The sequence below is a fragment of the Rhinoderma darwinii genome, unplaced genomic scaffold (genome assembly GCF_050947455.1).
Source record: "Rhinoderma darwinii isolate aRhiDar2 unplaced genomic scaffold, aRhiDar2.hap1 Scaffold_2361, whole genome shotgun sequence".
Taxonomy (NCBI): Eukaryota; Metazoa; Chordata; class Amphibia; order Anura; family Rhinodermatidae; genus Rhinoderma; species Rhinoderma darwinii.
Genome location: NW_027462663.1, coordinates 1 through 19,807, shown reverse-complemented (window position 1 = coordinate 19,807; position 19,807 = coordinate 1). Strand labels below are relative to the sequence as shown.

Sequence of the window (19,807 nt, the reverse complement as noted above, 5' to 3'; positions counted from 1 at the left end):
TTCTTGTATATAGGAGCAGTATTATAGTAGTTATATTCCTGTATATAGGGGCAGTATTATAGTAATTATATTCTTGTATATAGGGGCAGTATTATAGTAGTTATATTCTTGTATATAGGGGCAGTATTATAGTAGTTATATTCTTGTATATAGGAGCAGTATTATAGTAGATATATTCTTGTATATATGAGCAGTATTATAGTAGTTATATTCTTGTATATAGGGGGCAGTATTATAGTAGTTATATTCTTGTATATAGGGGCAGTATTATAGTAGTTATATTCTTGTATATAGGGGGCAGTATTATAGTAGTTATATTCTTGTATATAGAAGCAGTATTATAGTAGTTATATTCTTGTATATAGGAGCAGTATTATAGTAGTTATATTCTTGTATATAGGGGCAGTATTATAGTAGTTATATTCTTGTATATAGGGGGCAGTATTATAGTAGTTATATTCTTGTATATAGAAGCAGTATTATAGTAGTTATATTCTTGTATATAGGAGCAGTATTATAGTAGTTATATTCTTGTATATAGGAGGCAGTATTATAGTAGTTATATTCTTGTATACAGGAGGCAGTATTATAGTAGTTATATACTTGTATATAGGGAGCAGTATTATAGTAGTTATATTCTTGTATATAGGAGGCAGTATTATAGTAGTTATATTCTTGTATATAGGGAGCAGTATTATAGTAGTTATATTCTTGTATATAGGGGGCAGTATTATAGTAGTTATATTCTTGTATATAGGGGGCAGTATTATAGTAGTTATATTCTTGTATATAGAGGGCAGTATTATAGTAGTTATATTCTTGTATATAGGGGGCAGTATTATAGTAGTTATATTCTTGTATATAGGGGGCAGTATTATAGTAGTTATATTCTTGTATATAGGAGCAGTATTATAGTAGTTATATTCTTGTATATAGGGGGCAGTATTATAGTAGTTATATTCTTGTATATAGGAGCAGTATTATAGTAGTTATATTCTTGTATATAGGAGGCAGTATTATAGTAGTTATATTCTTGTATATAGGGGGCAGTATTAATGTATTTTCTGTCTTTTTCAGTGACCGGATAAATCTTTAGTGATGAGATTTAATGTAAACAATTTTAATGCAGGAAGATTTTTCACATCTGGACAAAATATCCCATTATAAATCTATGGGGGATGGAAAATACGGGCTCAAACTCCAGTCCATTTCATCACTTTGCGCCGCTACAGAAAGTAATAGACCAATTGATTCACCGGCCGCATTGTCCCAAGTTCCGCACCGCGATATATAAGGGCCGTGTTTCTTCTCGCACAGTTTACTGATGTCATAATTGGATTTATTGCTTTTTCTCCTGATCTTGATATATTGTGAGATCCAGGACGATCCTTATACGGAATTTGGCGGCTCATGGAAAGTAAAATTCACCGCATTACTGCCTCCCGTCCGCAGTCTGGAATGTAAGTCCGATTGTTTTTTTTCATCCGTTTTCCTGTTCGATGGAGTTTATTCTTAGTTGAAAAAGAGAAAATATATATATATGTGTGTGTGTTCTGCTACTAGACCGGTCCTGGCAGCGCATTTAAGGCAGTGAAATCCAATCTCTCTGACGGCCGCCACTCCCATTATCCACCTCGCGACATAATGAGGGATTTGTTAAATTTGCCTTTTATTTGTGGAGGATCCAACTTCTGCACGTTCTATAAAGTCTCTTTCTTGGCGATGACGGTGCGGTGCAGGACGGGCATGGCGGCCCCGGTGTGCTGCTTGTAGTCGTCACCGCCGGTAGATGAAGATTCTGTGAAGGAAAAAATGTATAAATTTCACTACTCCAAGTGGAGTGAGGAGTTTGGCTCTTAAAGGGCCACTAACCCCGATATCTTTTTTTAGTTTGTCTTTAGGAGACGATAAACTTATATTCATATTCCAGAACTGACTCATTAATGTGAAGCGCTTTTACATTTTTCTTTGCGCTCGCTATTGTATAGACTTCCATTACTCCCGTCCCACTATCCTCCCTTGCTCTTGGTCCATAGTTCACGGTTTATTTTCCGGTACCTCGAGGATGTCTGGAGCTGCTCATGATGAGAAGATGATCGGTATATAGAGCGCAGCATTAGAAGAGGCCGGTGCAACCCTGTGAGTCTACGCCTGAATCTACACTGTGTTACTGTCCCTTTAAATGTTACACCATTGGAACGCTGGAAACTGCAAGACCCAGAAAATTGTAGTAGTTTGTGATGATCAGCGATCGGGTCATTTTCTCACTTGATATTTGGTGAAACTGAACTAATTATTACATGATCATCGACGACTATTCGGTGCCCCCCGCCCCCCGCAGGATGTTAGCAATGTAAATGGCCTGAGATAGTGACTGGTTCCCATTATGGTGCCCGTATACGCACTGGCGGCGCTGCCGTGGTGTGTCACGCTGCATATATACGGTCACCCTTATATCATTCACAAGATCAGCAAATGAAGGTCTCACCTGAGGTCAGCACCTGGGGGGCAGCGTGCAGCGTGTGGGCAGGTAGGAGCTCCAGGCTGAGACTAGAAGGAGCTGCGTGTAAGTAATGATGTCCGCCTTCCGCCGCTGACCCTACAACAGAGATCCAGTCATATTGTCAGTCACATTCACAGGACATCAGTAATTCTTTCCCTGACTGCCTGCAGTGACCTTACCTGACCAGCAGGCGGTGCCGTTCCTTCACCTATTTCCACCCACAACATAGGAGTATGTTCACACCTTGTTTTCGGTCAAGCAGGAAAAACACCCGGCTCCAAATTTCCTTCAGGATTCTGGAGACGGTTTTTAAAATGCAGGCGATTTTCAACGCGGTTTTCGAGGCTTCTTTTTCTTTGGAAACCTTGAATTGTAAACTCCGCTAGTGTTTTTTTCTTACCCATTATTGATTTAAATGGGCGTTTCAAGAGCAGAATCCGCCCCACGATAGAGCAGGATACGAGCCAATAGAAGGCAGACGTGGGGCAATTTTGTAAGCGGATTCAGAGCGTAAAATGTGTCAAATTCTGCATTACAGAGAATGGCGAATATCAGGAGTGGGAGGAGCAGCCGCCGCTGTCCGGGCGTTAGGGATCAGAGAGATTTCCATTTTCCTGCCACTTGCTCTGCCCGGGGTTTTGCCCTGTACAGACTGTCTTCCTATACGCCGCGCTCTCAGCTGATGACACATGAAGGGCGCGGCGCGCGGCCGTCATCCGTTCTCATCATTCACAGGCGGCGACCGGCACGGCCGCAGCAGTAAAACCGTTATCTCTGAAAGTAACGCAAAACGACTGTCTGAACTGCGGCTGCGGAGTTACTGAATTCTACGTTTTGAGTGAATGTTCTGTTTTAGCGAGCGCGACACTTACCTGTAGAGAAAGCCGCCATGTTGTTGGGGAGCCTTTTCAATAAGTATTAGCAGCTCCCGCTATGTATGTATTATAGGGGTGTCCTGGTCTTATGTAAATAACGCTTAGAGTGAGGGGTCATCTGTGGGGGTCTGTCCCTGGGGACCCCAACTGAATGCTATATCCCCCTTCCCTATGTGCATTACAGACTTTACAAGTCAAAGGGAAAAGTTTACAGATCAGAAAACTAAGGCGGCAGAGATCGGAGGAGAGCTGGGACCCCTTAAAGGGGGTGTCCACTACCGGACAACTGATGACCTATCTGGGTGTCATCCGTACATGACCTGTGGGCGTCCAACACCCGGACCCTGCACCGTTAAGCCGCTCCGGAAGCAGTTGTCTCCAGCCACGGAATAGCGGCCGAGCCGCCGTGCTGTTCACGTGAATAGGAGCGGAGCTGCAGTTCGGCATCACGGCCGCTCTGCCATGTACGGAGCCAACTGCTTCCATCTCCGTAAAGCGTAAAATGGGCAATAACATCCGGTGCCCGCTGGCCACCGGAGCGGCTGATCAGTGCGGGGTCTGGGTGTCGGACCCGCACCGATGATTTACTGATGACCGATCTGGTAATGGACAACCCCTTTAACTAGAAGAATCAGTGGGGGCCCAGGACATAAGACTCCACCGATGACATCACTTTAATGGTGGTATAATGAAACGTTCGGTGTGTGTATATTATATATTCAATACCTCAGCCTTTGTTAAGATCTCTGCTTGCTGTCAGTGAACTGTAACATTGGTTATATGGAGAGGCTGACAACCCGTCTTGACCCAATGCTCCTCACAGATGTGTTTGCTGCATTGTATCTAGTCCAGACAGATTTCAGGCTCTGGATGTAAACAAGAATATTTGCATTCACTGTCAAGAAGCAGAGATCTTAAAACGGTGAGGAATTAAACCATTAAGTCTTAGTAAGTTGTGTAACTTTTCATTATACAATGCTGCAGCTTTATTTGCAGCAGAACGGACACCGGCCCTTTAAATACTGATTATCTAGTAAACAATGTTTCGCTGTGTAAAGCGCTACAGTAGTGGACGGTGCGATATAAATAACGGACGGCGCGCCAGATCCTTTACCTCCCAGTAACATTTCCTGCAGCAGGCTGTCGATCCGCGCCATTCCAAACAACTTGGCAAACTGCACCTGCTCGATCATCTGCCAGGTGATGCTCTGCAGCGGGGGGAGGAGGAGGAGGATGTCGCTGAAGCGCCCCCTGGAGTCGTACTGACGGTCGTTGATGTAATCTTCTAGGTTCACCTGCACCTGGAACCGCATGTTCTTCACGTTACTGGAGTCGCTGAGTCCCTTACAGTCTGTGGATACACGAGGCGGCGATCAGAACCTGCGCCATATTCAGCCCCAGAAATACCAAAAAGGGCGTGGCCAAGTTATCAAAACTTTCTTTACCTGCAAGTCACGTGACCTTTGTGCAGGTTGCCCCAAACCCCCCCCCCCCCCCACATTATACTCACCAGGATCAAAAAATATAATGGCCTTCAGACAGGCGTACTCGTTGTCATCAATCTGAATGTCCCGCAGAGGCTTCACCAGCTCGTCCAGGATCCGCACCGCGACACGGGCGACTTCCAACTCCGGACACTGCATGGGAATAATGAAGTCGTTACCTGCAGAGAGGAAGATAAAGACCAAGTAAGTGGCTGGATTTAATAATGGAGGTCACAGGTCAGGGCCGGGCATCTAATGATGGAGGTCACAGGTCAGGACCGGGCATCTAATGATGGAGGTCACAGGACAGAACCGGGCATCTAATGATGGATGTCACAGAACAGGACCGGGCATCTAATGATGGAGGTCACAGGACAGGACCGGGCATCTAATGATGGAGGTCACAGGTCAGAACCGGGCATCTAATGATGGAGGTCACAGGACAGAACCGGGCATCTAATGATGGAGGTCACAGGACAGGACCGGGCATCTAATGATGGAGGTCACAGGTCAGGACCGGGCATCTAATGATGGAGGTCACAGGACAGAACCGGGCATCTAATGATGGATGTCACAGAACAGGACCGGGCATCTAATGATGGAGGTCACAGGACAGGACCGGGCATCTAATGATGGAGGTCACAGGTCAGAACCGGGCATCTAATGATGGAGGTCACAGGACAGGACCGGGCATCTAATGATGGAGGTCACAGGTCAGAACCGGGCATCTAATGATGGAGGTCACAGGACAGAACCGGGCATCTAATGATGGAGGTCACAGGACAGGACCGGGCATCTAATGATGGAGGTCACAGGTCAGGACCGGGCATCTAATGATGGAGGTCACAGGTCAGGGCCGGGCATCTAATGATGGAGGTCACAGGTCAGGACCGGGCATCTAATGATGGAGGTCACAGGTCAGGGCCGGGCATCTAATGATGGAGGTCACAGGTCAGGACCGGGCATCTAATGATGGATGTCACAGAACAGGACCGGGCATCTAATGATGGAGGTCACAGGACAGGACCGGGCATCTAATGATGGAGGTCACAGGTCAGAACCGGGCATCTAATGATGGAGGTCACAGGTCAGAACCGGGCATCTAATGATGGAGGTCACAGGACAGAACCGGGCATCTAATGATGGAGGTCACAGGACAGGACCGGGCATCTAATGATGGAGGTCACAGGTCAGGGCCGGGCATCTAATGATGGAGGTCACAGGTCAGGACCGGGCATCTAATGATGGAGGTCACAGGTCAGGGCCGGGCATCTAATGATGGAGGTCACAGGTCAGGACCGGGCATCTAATGATGGAGGTCACAGGTCAGGACCGGGCATCTAATAATGGAGGTCACAGGTCAGGACCGGGCATCTAATGATGGAGGTCACAGGTCAGGACCGGGCATCTAATGATGGAGGTCACAGGTCAGGACCGGGCATCTAATGATGGAGGTCACAGGTCAGGACCGGGCATCTAATGATGGAGGTCACAGGACAGGACCGGGCATCTAATGATGGAGGTCACAGGTCAGGGCCGGGCATCTAATGATGGAGGTCACAGGTCAGGACCGGGCATCTAATGATGGAGGTCACAGGTCAGGGCCGGGCATCTAATGATGGAGGTCACAGGTCAGGACCGGGCATCTAATGATGGAGGTCACAGGTCAGGACCGGGCATCTAATAATGGAGGTCACAGGTCAGGACCGGGCATCTAATGATGGAGGTCACAGGTCAGGACCGGGCATCTAATAATGGAGGTCACAGGACAGGACCGGGCATCTAATGATGGAGGTCACATGACAGGACCGGGCATTTAATGATGGAGGTCACAGGTCAGGACCGGGCATCTAATGATGGAGGTCACAGGTCAGGGCCGGGCATCTAATGATGGAGGTCACAGGTCAGGACCGGGCATCTAATGATGGAGGTCACAGGACAGGACCGGGCATCTAATGATGGAGGTCACAGGTCAGGACCGGGCATCTAATGATGGAGGTCACAGGTCAGGGCCGGGCATCTAATGATGGAGGTCACAGGTCAGGACCGGGCATCTAATGATGGAGGTCACAGGTCAGGACCGGGCATCTAATGATGCAGGTCACATGACAGGACCGGGCATCTAATGATGGAGGTCACAGGTCAGGACCGGGCATCTAATAATGGAGGTCACAGGACAGGACCGGGCATCTAATGATGGAGGTCACATGACAGGACCGGGCATCTAATGATGGAGGTCACAGGTCAGGACCGGGCATCTAATGATGGAGGTCACAGGTCAGGGCCGGGCATCTAATGATGGAGGTCACAGGTCAGGACCGGGCATCTAATGATGGAGGTCACAGGTCAGGACCGGGCATCTAATAATGGAGGTCACAGGTCAGGACCGGGCATCTAATGATGGAGGTCACAGGTCAGGACCGGGCATCTAATGATGGAGGTCACAGGTCAGGACCGGGCATCTAATAATGGAGGTCACAGGTCAGGACCGGGCATCTAATAATGGAGGTCACAGGTCAGGACCGGGCATCTAATGATGGAGGTCACAGGTCAGGAGCGGGCATCTAATGATGGAGGTCACAGGTCAGGACCGGGCATCTAATGATGGAGGTCACAGGTCAGGACCGGGCATCTAATGATGGAGGTCACAGGTCAGGACCGGGCATCTAATGATGGAGGTCACAGGTCAGGACCGGGCATCTAATGATGGAGGTCACAGGACAGGATCGGGCATCTAATGATGGAGGTCACAGGTCAGGGCCGGGCATCTAATGATGGAGGTCACAGGTCAGGACCGGGCATCTAATGGAGGTCACAGGTCAGGACCGGGCATCTAATGGAGGTCACAGGTCAGGACCGGGCATCTAATGATGGAGGTCACAGGACAGGATCGGGCATCTAATGATGGAGGTCACAGGTCAGGGCCGGGCATCTAATGATGGAGGTCACAGGACAGGACCGGGCATCTAATGATGGAGGTAACAGGTCAGGACCGGGAATCTAATGATGGAGGTCACAGGTCAGGACCGGTCATCTAATGATGGAGGTCACAGGTCAGGACCGGGCACCTAATGATGGAGGTCACAGATCAGGACCGGGCATCTAATGATGGAGGTCACATGTCAGGACCGGGCATCTAATGGTGGAGGTCACAGGTCAGGATCGGGCATCTAATGATGGAGGTCACAGGTCAGGACCGGGCTTCTAATGATGGAGGTCACAGGTCAGGACCGGGCTTCTAATGATAGAGGTCACAGGTCAGGACCGGGCATCTAATGGTGGAGGTCACAGGTCAGGACCGGGCATCTAATGGTGGAGGTCACAGGTCAGGACCAGGCATCTAATGATGGAGGTCACAGGTCAGGACCGGGCTTCTAATGACAGGACCGGGCTTCTAATGACAGGACCGGGCTTCTTATGATGGAGGTCACATCCTCCTATATTTAAATCTGGCGCTGTTCCGCTCTGCTGCAATATTTTATTTCCCCACTTTTGTGCCCGTATAATTCTTGGTGGTTGGAAAATCGCGCTCATGATATTGTAACAAATAGCGACTTTTTCCACGTTGACAGTAAAAGATTTGATAGACATCAGCAGAGAAACAACTCCAGAGCATTGTATACACAGTGGTGCTGTTGACGGATCCTATAGAGCAGCTGCAGACATTTCTATGGTTGAGAGGTAAATCTTCAGGTGAAGGTGGAGACTTTTTACTTGTTGCTGTATACAAGAAAAAGTTCTGCCACCTGTGAGATCATGTGATCACTTAGAGCCAATGGGATGACTGCTAGCAGCTTAGTAACGTAACAGGATGCGTCAGTACAGACGGCGCTAGGGGAGGAGCAAATTCATGAAATGATGCTTTGAAGGTATAGGGAATTAGAAAAGAAACAGGACCCCAAATTGGCGCTGCTAAGAAGGCAATTGAATGGCATCGTATGAAGTAAAAACATGAATTTATTAGTGGCTACGCGTTTCAATGTCATGATGAAGACACTGGTCCAGCGTCGAAACGCGTGGCCACTTAAAAATCCATGTTATTATTTCATTCTATGCCATTCAATTGCCTTCCTTAGCAGCGCCAATTTGGGGTCCAGTTTCTTTTCTAATTCCCTATATTTTCGAAATATCGTGGCGACAGTTCAGTTGCTGGTTTGGACCTTGGACGCAGCTTTCTCCACGTGGATTGTCGTTCGTGTTCACACCAGGGTTGTGCCTGGCATCGCACACCAGTTCTGTTTTTTTTCCCTCTCTCCTTTAGTTTTAATATGATACTTTTGTTTCTTACCCAGAAGTAGGAAATCTTTGTACGGGAGGGAGCGCTTGGCAACGCCCAGCAGGAGATGAGCGCCAGCGTGTGCCCGCAGCAGTGCCACCTGAGGAACGACCACAGAAAGAGGATGGGTGAAGGCACAGAATTCACAAGAATACTAATAATATAAACGCAATGCAGCGGAGGACGTGTCCTTGTGTTATGGCCGCCTTACGGATTCAGTATTTTAGGCTTTGGTCTATTAACAAAACTTGTCATCTCCGCCACTTCAGCGACCAAAGAAAAGGCGCCAATTTACTGAGCAGATGCGGCTGCTGATCGCGACATGTGACCGTTCTATACATTACATGTGGTGACCGTGTTACCTGGTCGTCTAGAGGAAGCTCGCAGAACGCTGGGATGTACTTCGCCCACTCGACCAGTAGGAGGAGCTGCTGCTTCATGGATTCGCACACATCGACGATTGTAGCAATTTTCTTAATTGAAATATCAGATACTGGACCGAGGCCGGAGAACTGGACGAGGACGGAAGGGGGGGATGGAGGACGAAGTGTTAGAAAAGCGACAAACCCAACATACTGAACGATCCACCCAAGATGGCGAATAACTGCGTTGTGGCGGAAAGCAGTGCGAGCAATTCAATGTTACTAAAATTTACATGAAAACTCTGACATGCAAAAAATTGGCAATTTGTCATTACTTTCAAACTGTGGCGATTAATGAGCGAAGTGGGTGTGGTCACATAGATGAAAATGGCGCAAATGAGCGGTGAGCAGGTGCAGATCTTTTTCTGATGGTCAAACAGTTGAAAATGCACCAAATTTATTGAGATGTGCGACTTTTAAACAACTTAGCGAAAAATTACGCCGTCTCGTTTACTTACACTGGCGTATTTTTCCCAGTACACACGTTACACAGGCCCACGTCATACCTACACATTGCACATAGACGCACGTCATACCTACACGTTACACAGATGCACGTCATTCCTACACGGTACACAGACCCACGTCATACCTACACGGTACACAGACCCGCATCATACCTACACATTACACAGGCCCACATCATACCTACACGGTACACAGACCCACGTCATACCTACATGGTACACAGACCCACGTCATACCTACACGGTACACAGACCCACGTCATACCTACACGGTACACAGACCCACGTCATACCTACACGGTACACAGACCCACATCATACCTACACATTGCACAGATGCACGTCATACCTACACATTGCACATAGACGCACGTCATACCTACACGTTAAAAAGACCCAGGTCATACCTACACGTTACACATAGACGCACGTCATACCTACACGTTACACACAGACCCACGTCATACCTACACATTACACAGTCCTACATCATACCTACACGTTACACAGACGCACGTCATACCTACACATTACACAGACACGTCATACCTACACATTACACATAGACCCACGTCATACCTACACGTTACACACAGACCCACGTCATACCTACACATTACACATAGACGCACGTCATACCTACACGTTACACACAGACCCACGTCATACCTACACATTACACAGTCCTACATCATACCTACACGTTACACAGACGCACGTCATACCTACACATTACACAGACACGTCATACCTACACATTACACATAGACCCACGTCATACCTACACGTTACACAGTCCCACGTCATACCTACACATTACACATAGACGCACGTCATACCTACACGTTACACACAGACCCACGTCATACCTACACATTACACAGTCCTACATCATACCTACACGTTACACAGTCCCACGTCATACCTACACGTTACACAGTCCCACGTCATACCTACACATTACACATAGACGCACGTCATACCTACACGTTACACACAGACCCACGTCATACCTACACATTACACAGTCCTACATCATACCTACACGTTACACAGACGCACGTCATACCTACACGTTACACAGTCCCACATCATACCTACACATTGCACATAGACGCACGTCATACCTACACGTTACACAGATGCACGTCATTCCTACACGGTACACAGATCCACGTCATACCTACACGTTACACAGACCCACGTCATACCTACACATTGCACAAAGACGCACGTCATACCTACACGTTGCACATAGACGCACGTCATACCTACACGTTACACAGACGCACGTCATACCTACACGTTACACAGACGCACGTCATACCTACACGTTACACAGACCCACGTCATACCTACACGTTACACAGACCCACGTCATACCTACACGTTACACAGACGCACATCATACCTACACGTTACACAGACCCACGTCATACCTACACATTGCACAAAGACGCACGTCATACCTACACGTTACACAGATGCACGTCATTCCTACACGGTACACAGACCCACGTCATACCTACACGTTACACAGACCCACGTCATACCTACACATTGCACAAAGACGCACGTCATACCTACACGTTGCACATAGACGCACGTCATACCTACACGTTACACATAGACGCACGTCATACCTACACGTTACACAGACGCACGTCATACCTACACGTTACACAGACCCACGTCATACCTACACGTTACACAGACCCACGTCATACCTACACGTTACACAGACCCACGCCATACCTACACGTTACACAGACCCACGTCATACCTACACATTGCACAAAGACGCACGTCATACCTACACGTTGCACATAGACGCACGTCATACCTACACGTTACACATAGACGCACGTCATACCTACACGTTACACAGACGCACGTCATACCTACACGTTACACAGACCCACGTCATACCTACACGTTACACAGACCCACGTCATACCTACATGTTACACAGACCCACGCCATACCTACACGTTACACAGACCCACGTCATACCTACACATTGCACAAAGACGCACGTCATACCTACACGTTGCACATAGACGCACCTCATACCTACACGTTACACATAGACGCACGTCATACCTACACGTTACACAGATGCACGTCATACCTACACGTTACACAGACGCACGTCATACCTACACGTTACACAGACCCACGTCATACCTACACGTTACACAGACGCACATCATACCTACACGTTACACAGACCCACGTCATACCTACACATTGCACAAAGACGCACGTCATACCTACACGTTACACAGATGCACGTCATTCCTACACGGTACACAGACGCACGTCATACCTACATGGTACACAGACCCACGTCATACCTACACGGTACACAGACCCACGTCATACCTACACGGTACACAGACGCACGTCATACCTACATGGTACACAGACCCATGTCATACCTACACGGTACACAGACCCACGTCATACCTACACGGTACACAGACCCACGTCATACCTACACGTTACACAGATGCACGTCATACCTACACATTGCACATAGACGCACGTCATACCTACACGTTAAAAAGACCCAGGTCATACCTACACGTTACACATAGACGCACGTCATACCTAAACGTTACACACAGACGCACGTCATACCTACACGTTACACAGTCCCACGTCATACCTACACATTGCACATAGACGCACGTCATACCTACACGTTACACAGATGCACGTCATACCTACACATTACACAGACGCACATCATACCTACATGTTACACATAGACGCACGTCATACCTACACGTTGCACATAGACGCACGTCATACCTACACGTTACACATAGACGCACGTCATACCTACACGGTACACAGACCCACGTCATACCTACACGGTACACAGACGCACGTCATACCTACACGTTACACAGACGCACGTCATACCTACACGTTACACATAGACGCACGTCATACCTACACGTTGCACATAGACGCACGTCATACCTACACGTTACACATAGACGCACGTCATACCTACAAGTTACACAGACGCACGTCATACCTACACGTTACACAGACCCACGTCATACCTACACATTGCACAAAGACGCACGTCATACCTACACATTGCACAAAGACCCACGTCATACCTACACGTTACAAAGACCCACGTCATACCTACACATTACACACAGACCCACGTCATACCTACACGTTACACACAGACCCACGTCATACCTACACATTACACACAGACCCACGTCATACCTACACGTTACACACAGACCCACGTCATACCTACACGTTACACAGACATCATATACACTCGATGGTCCTCATTATTGCAGATTTCATGTCATTTTACCTATTAAAGAATAAATGTGTCCATTATCACACTTCCCTATTCCCTATAGATGATCATAAATCAACAATAATAAGCAGTATATAAATATATAAGTGACCACAAGGTGGCGCTGAGCACAATTTAGATTCTCGCCCTGGGCCACGTTTTTCTTTCAGTCGCCTCTTATAAATTTGGCAGCAGAACAGAGGAGAACGTTCTGTGCACTAAGACTAAGAGCCACGTCCGGACACCACGCAGATCACTAACAAAGCGATAGTCCCTGACATGGCACCGTGCGCCAGTAACCCCTGCATCGCCAGTCTCCAAGTAGATCAGACAAGTGCAGACCTTTGGACGGAGTTATATCTATAGGGGCGATTCATCCTCAGATTCTGGGGAAAATGTAAATAAAGCTTCCAGAGGGTTTGTTACAATGTATCCAGTTTAGACAATCCTCTGACAGCTTAACAACCCAACCTCCGGACTGATACATTGTAACAAACTCAGGACAGGAGAAAGCTGTGCGCTGCTGATCTATCCAGTCTAGACAATCCTCTGTGAGATAAACAACGGCAGGAAACCCTCAGCTGTGAGCAGAACTAGGTCAGGACGTTTTCTGCCTCTGAACAAATATGTTTGCTTGCTGTCAGTGAATGGTAACATATTTGTTTACACCCGGATGTACTGAAAATGGTAAAAACTTGAAACAAATAAGTTTCAGAACTTTTGGGAGAGGTTTATCTCCTGCGTCTGTTATAATTGTAGATCTCGTTATAATGTTCCTGATCTTCCTCTTCGTGGTGAATAAACCTCAGGACTGTTCCCGGGGACTCACCTGCTGCGTCGTAGCTTCCGCCTGGGTCAGGACGCCGATGGATAAGGAGCCGTTGTCCTCGAAGCTGCTCCTCCGCATACTGATCCGATCCCGCTCGTTCTGCACGGCTGAAACAACACAGAGGGTAAGTGACGTCCTGTGCCCCCCAGAACCCCAATATATAGGACCGAGCGCTGTACAACGAAATATTCCGCTTGTAATAAACTGTCTCAACACCTCACCTTTTAAGATCTATGCTTGCTGTCAGTAAATGGGGCCATTCTGGTTTACATCCAGAGCCTGAAAACCCATCCTGAGAAAAATACTTCTCACAGCTGAGGGTTTGTTACAACTGTATTCAGTTTAGACAATCCTCTGAGCTAAACACAGCAGCAGCGCAAATCTCTCCCATGTTCTAATAGTTTGTTACAACGTATCAGTGCATGTGAGATGCATCGCAGAGGAATGTCCAGATCGGATACAATTGTAACAAAGCCTCAGCTGTAAGTCGTGTTAAGATTGGCAGTATGGTCGTGTGTCGCGGCCTGCAGACACGGGGAATAATTAGAAACATTATTTGTTCAATGGGTTTTAGACCCGAAATCAGCCCCCCCCCCCCAGTCAGTGGACGACTTGTAACTCATGTCTGGGATCGCCGGGTCTCGATCACTGAGGGAGCGGTCATGGCGGCCGTACGAGTTACCGCTCGGCTTTCCCAGGAACTTCTATAACTAAAAATGGCTAAATAGATTTTTTCTTAAATTTGACAGCAGACGACACGAGGTCAGATGTTTCCTGGGGCCCCGTGCTTTCACACGTACCGGCCCTTTAAAATATTATGTGTGTATATTGCGATTCCTCATGTGAGGGGGTCACGTCCGCCCCTCGCTGGGATCCCCTCATCATCATCATCATGGGGGGGGGGGGGTAATTGCTTCCTCTGCTGAAATTACTATAATGTCCAAGTCTCCGGCAAAAAACACAAAACTTTTAACATCATAAGGGGGCGATCTGCAGCGCAACATGTGACCCGGCGGAGGAAAGAACAGATGCCAAGTGTTCCGGAATATGACCTGAACCCCCAGATCAGACAGCGCTGAAATAGGATTATGGGGGGAGTTGTGATGTCATCACTTAAAGGTGCCAGTCAGCTGCAATGTATGTTATATGTGTTATATACCCACGTGCAGTGTGAACAGAGCCAAAGAAGCGTTTTATAGCAGACGGTGAGGCCACAGGAGCCCCCCAGACTGACCAGAGGCCGGGCACATAACGGGCGCCATAGAGAACGGACGACTCCTAGCGCCGGGTACAGACCTTCTTTCTTCATTCCCGCGCGGAAACATTTCCTCAGGCGACAGTAACGACACTGATTCCTCTTATCTTTATCTACGACGCATTGTCTGCTGAACCTAAGAGGAAAGTAACAACGGGAGTTACTAACGGTACCACACATGATGGGATTAGATACACTGCTCAGCAGACAGTATCACACATGATAGGATTAGATACAGAGGCTCAGCAGACAGTATCACACATGATAGGATTAGATACACCGCTCAGCAGTATCACACATGATAGGATTAGATACACAGCTCAGCAGACAGTACCACACATGATGGGATTAGATACACCGCTCAGCAGACAGTATCACACATGATAGGATTAGATACACTGCTCAGCAGACAGTATCACACATGATAGGATTAGATACACAGCTCAGCAGACAGTATCACACTTGATAGGATTAGATACACAGCTCAGCAGCCAGTATCACACATGATAGGATTAGATACACAGCTCAGCAGACAGTATCACACATGATGGGATTAGATACACAGCTCAGCAGACAGTATCACACATGATAGGATTAGATACACGGCTCAGCAGACAGTATCACACATGATAGGATTAGATACACAGCTCAGCAGACAGTATCACACATGATAGGATTAGATACAGTGGCTCAGCAGACAGTATCACACATGATAGGATTAGATACAATGGCTCAGCAGACAGTATCACACATGATAGGATTAGATACAGTGGCTCAGCAGACAGTATCACACATGATAGGATTAGATACACAGCTCAGCAGACAGTATCACACATGATAGGATTAGATACACAGCTCAGCAGACAGTATCACACATGATAGGATTAGATACACAGCTCAGCAGACAGTATCACACATGATAGGATTAGATACACAGCTCAGCAGACAGTATCACACATGATAGGATTAGATACACAGCTCAGCAGACAGTATCACACGTGATAGGATTAGATCTCGTTTTTCGTTATTGAGATCTTTTCAGTAGATTTTTTAATTTTCCTTGTTTCTATAAGAAGGGCCTATAGTTCTGTCCATCCAGCTCTCCCAGGTTCATGAATAGAATGCCAGAAGAACAGTGAAGACTGACACAAGAAGAACTGGAGAGTGTGGAGGAATGTAATGCTTTATATATTATTCAGGGTCTTTAGAAAGCTGGGTGAGTGCTGTAATGATGACCACATTAACTCCGAAAGTAACACACAACAACTCAGGGGCCGACTCGGATTATGGGAAAATAAGATCTGTAATCATCCGGACTATTTCTGGCTGTTGCTGGATCTGGTTTTGGATTTGTCATGGGAAGTCGCGGTGGCGCAGTGTCCGGAGGACGCAGAGAATGAATCACATGATGATTTATATTCCAGTCTCTGCTAGGGCGGGGGGGAGAGGCAGTCTCTGCTAGAGCGAGGGGGAGGCAGTCTCTGCTAGAGTGAGGGGGGAGAGGCAGTCTCTGCTAGAGCGGGGGGAGAGGCAGTCTCTGCTAGAGCGGGGGGAGAGGCAGTCTCTGCTAGAGCGAGGGGGGGAGAGGCAGTCTCTGCTAGAGCGAGGGGGGGAGAGGCAGTCTCTGCTAGAGCGGGGGGAAAGCAGGCTCTGCTAGAGCAGGGGGGGAGAGGCAGTCTCTGCTAGAGCGGGGGGAGAGGCAGTCTCTGCTAGAGCAGGGGGGAGAGCAGTCTCTGCTAGAGCGGGCGGGGGGGAGAGGCCGTCTCTGCTAGAGCGGCCGGGGGGGAGAGGCAGTCTCTGCTAGAGCGGGGGGGAGAGGCAGTCTCTGCTAGAGCGGGGGGGAGAGGCAGTCTCTGCTAGAGCGAGGGGGGGAGAGGCAGTCTCTGCTAGAGCGAGGGGGGGAGAGGCAGTCTCTGCTAGAGCGAGGGGGGAGAGGCAGTCTCTGCTAGAGTGAGGGGGGAGTGGCAGTCTCTGCTAGAGCGGGCGGAGAGGCAGCCTCTGCTAGAGCGGGGGGAGAGGCAGTCTCTGCTAGAGCGGGCGGGGGGGAGAGGCAGTCTCTGCTAGAGCGGGCGGGGGGGGAGAGGCAGTCTCTGCTAGAGCGGGGGGAGAGGCAGTCTCTGCTAGAGCGGGCGGGGGGGGAGAGGCAGTCTCTGCTAGAGCGGGGGGAGAGGCAGTCTCTGCTAGAGCGGGCGGGGGGAGAGGCAGTCTCTGCTAGAGCGGCCGGGGGGGAGAGGCAGTCTCTGCTAGAGCGGGGGGAGAGGCAGTCTCTGCTAGGGCGGGGGGGAGAGGCAGTCTCTGCTAGAGCGAGGGGGAGGCAGTCTCTGCTAGAGTGAGGGCGGAGAGGCAGTCTCTGCTAGAGTGAGGGCGGAGAGGCAGTCTCTGCTAGAGTGAGGGCGGAGAGGCAGTCTCTGCTAGAGCGGGGGGAAAGCAGGCTCTGCTAGAGCAGGGGGGGGGAGAGGCAGTCTCTGCTAGAGCGGGCGGGGGAGAGGCAGTCTCTGCTAGAGCGGCCGGGGGGGAGAGGCAGTCTCTGCTAGAGCGGGGGGAGAGGCAGTCTCTGCTAGAGCGAGGGGGGAGAGGCAGTCTCTGCTAGAGCGGCCGGGGGGGAGAGGCAGTCTCTGCTAGAGCGAGGGGGGAGAGGCAGTCTCTGCTAGAGTGGGGGGGGAGTGGCAGTCTCTGCTAGAGCGGGCGGAGAGGCAGTCTCTGCTAGAGCGGGGGGAGAGGCAGTCTCTGCTAGAGCGGGCGGGGGGGGAGAGGCAGTCTCTGCTAGAGCGGGGGGAGAGGCAGTCTCTGCTAGAGCGGGGGGAGAGGCAGTCTCTGCTAGAGCGAGGGGGGGAGAGGCAGTCTCTGCTAGAGCGAGGGGGGGAGAGGCAGTCTCTGCTAGAGCGAGGGGGGGAGAGGCAGTCTCTGCTAGAGCGGGGGAGAGGCAGTCTCTGCTAGAGCGAGGGGGGAGAGGCAGTCTCTGCTAGAGCGAGGGGGGGAGAGGCAGTCTCTGCTAGAGCGGGCGGAGAGGCAGTCTCTGCTAGAGCGGGGGGAGAGGCAGTCTCTGCTAGAGCGGGCGGGGGGGAGAGGCAGTCTCTGCTAGAGCGGGGGGAGAGGCAGTCTCTGCTAGAGCGGGCGGGAGAGGCAGTCTCTGCTAGAGCGAGGGGGGAGAGGCAGTCTCTGCTAGAGCGGGGGGAGAGGCAGTCTCTGCTAGAGCGGGGGGGAGAGGCAGTCTCTGCTAGAGCGGGGGGAGAGGCAGTCTCTGCTAGAGCGGGGGGAGAGGCAGTCTCTGCTAGAGCGGGCGGGGGGAGAGGCAGTCTCTGCTAGAGCGAGGGGGAGGCAGTCTCTGCTAGAGTGAGGGCGGAGAGGCAGTCTCTGCTAGAGCGGGGGGGGGGGGATGGCAGTAAATGGCTGGAAAATCGGAAGCAGAACGCCTCCAAACATCTGCCCATTGATTTCAATGAGAATAACATTATTCCGTTCCGACGGGGCGTTTTTTTACGCGGCCGTAAAAAAAACGCCTGCGAAAAAGAAGTGCATGTCACGTCTTGAACCGTTTTTCATTGACTCTATAGAAAAAACGCTCCAAAAACGACCGTAAAAAACGGGAGTTGCATAAAAAAACGCCTGAAAATCAGGAAGCGGTTTCCCCTTGAATACAGCTCCGTATTTTCAGACGTTTTTTGCTAAGCGTGTGAACGCAGCCTTAGAGGCGGAGGGATCCGTGTCACCGCGCTGCCTCCATCTGCATGGTTTGGTTTTAAAGGGCCGGCGTTCAGTTTTATGTAATTATATAATTGAATATTCTGCAACTCCTCATATTCACCCTGACCTAATACTCCTCACAGCTGAGGGTCTGCTACAATTGTCTCCAGTCTAAACAATTCATTATGAGCTAAACAGCCCAGACTGCAGACTGGCACATTGTAACAGCAGAGAGCTGTGTGTGCTGATGTTTTTACCTCACAGAGGACTAACTACACCGATACTTCTCACAGCTGAGGACTTGTTACAATGTGAGGTCTTATGTGTACAGGTTTTCAGCCTCTGACTAAGCTCATGAGAATGCTCCAGCGTTTTATGGTCCCCCCCCCCCCCGCAGTCCACGTGTAGAAGTGGAAAGGATTCTTCTTTCTTTCCACTGTGACAGTCTGAGGAGCGATGGCGGCCACTGTGCCGGGAGGATCCGGAAAAAGAACGTCACAGCATACACCCGGCGCAGTTCTCAATTTAGGGAAGTATAAAGGAGCAGGGCCCTCAGCAGCACAGAGTATTTCAGGAGGGGTGTGCTGAATTTCTGTGGGCCCCCACATTGTGCTGCTGGGAGGACCCTGCTCCTACCACTATATGGGAGCTCGCAGACAGTACAAAGTCAGCAAC

At 49.4% G+C, this 19,807-nt stretch overlaps 1 protein-coding gene across 1 annotated transcript; it reads right to left on the bottom strand.

Annotated features, from left to right (window-relative positions):
• Positions 1 to 1,099: 1,099 nt before the first annotated feature.
• On the bottom strand, positions 1,100 to 15,580 carry LOC142702631 (hepatocyte nuclear factor 4-beta-like). Its single transcript, XM_075848185.1, has 8 exons — positions 15,490 to 15,580; positions 14,194 to 14,300; positions 9,501 to 9,650; positions 9,151 to 9,238; positions 4,889 to 5,041; positions 4,493 to 4,729; positions 2,489 to 2,599; positions 1,100 to 1,798 (listed from the first exon to the last, which is right to left on the bottom strand). The coding sequence occupies exons 1-8, from the start codon at positions 15,500 to 15,502 to the stop codon at positions 1,701 to 1,703; spliced, it is 957 nt and encodes a 318-aa protein (XP_075704300.1). The 5' UTR covers positions 15,503 to 15,580; the 3' UTR covers positions 1,100 to 1,700.
• Between the last annotated feature and the right edge of the window lie 4,227 nt (positions 15,581 to 19,807).

Coding starts and splice junctions, on each gene's coding strand:
- LOC142702631 (XM_075848185.1), bottom strand. Junction 4,730..4,888: donor CATTATATTTTTTGATCCTG/GTGAGTATAATG, acceptor GTGTATCCACAG/ACTGTAAGGGACTCAGCGAC. Junction 1,799..2,488: donor CCCCCAGGTGCTGACCTCAG/GTGAGACCTTCA, acceptor TTTCCTTCACAG/AATCTTCATCTACCGGCGGT.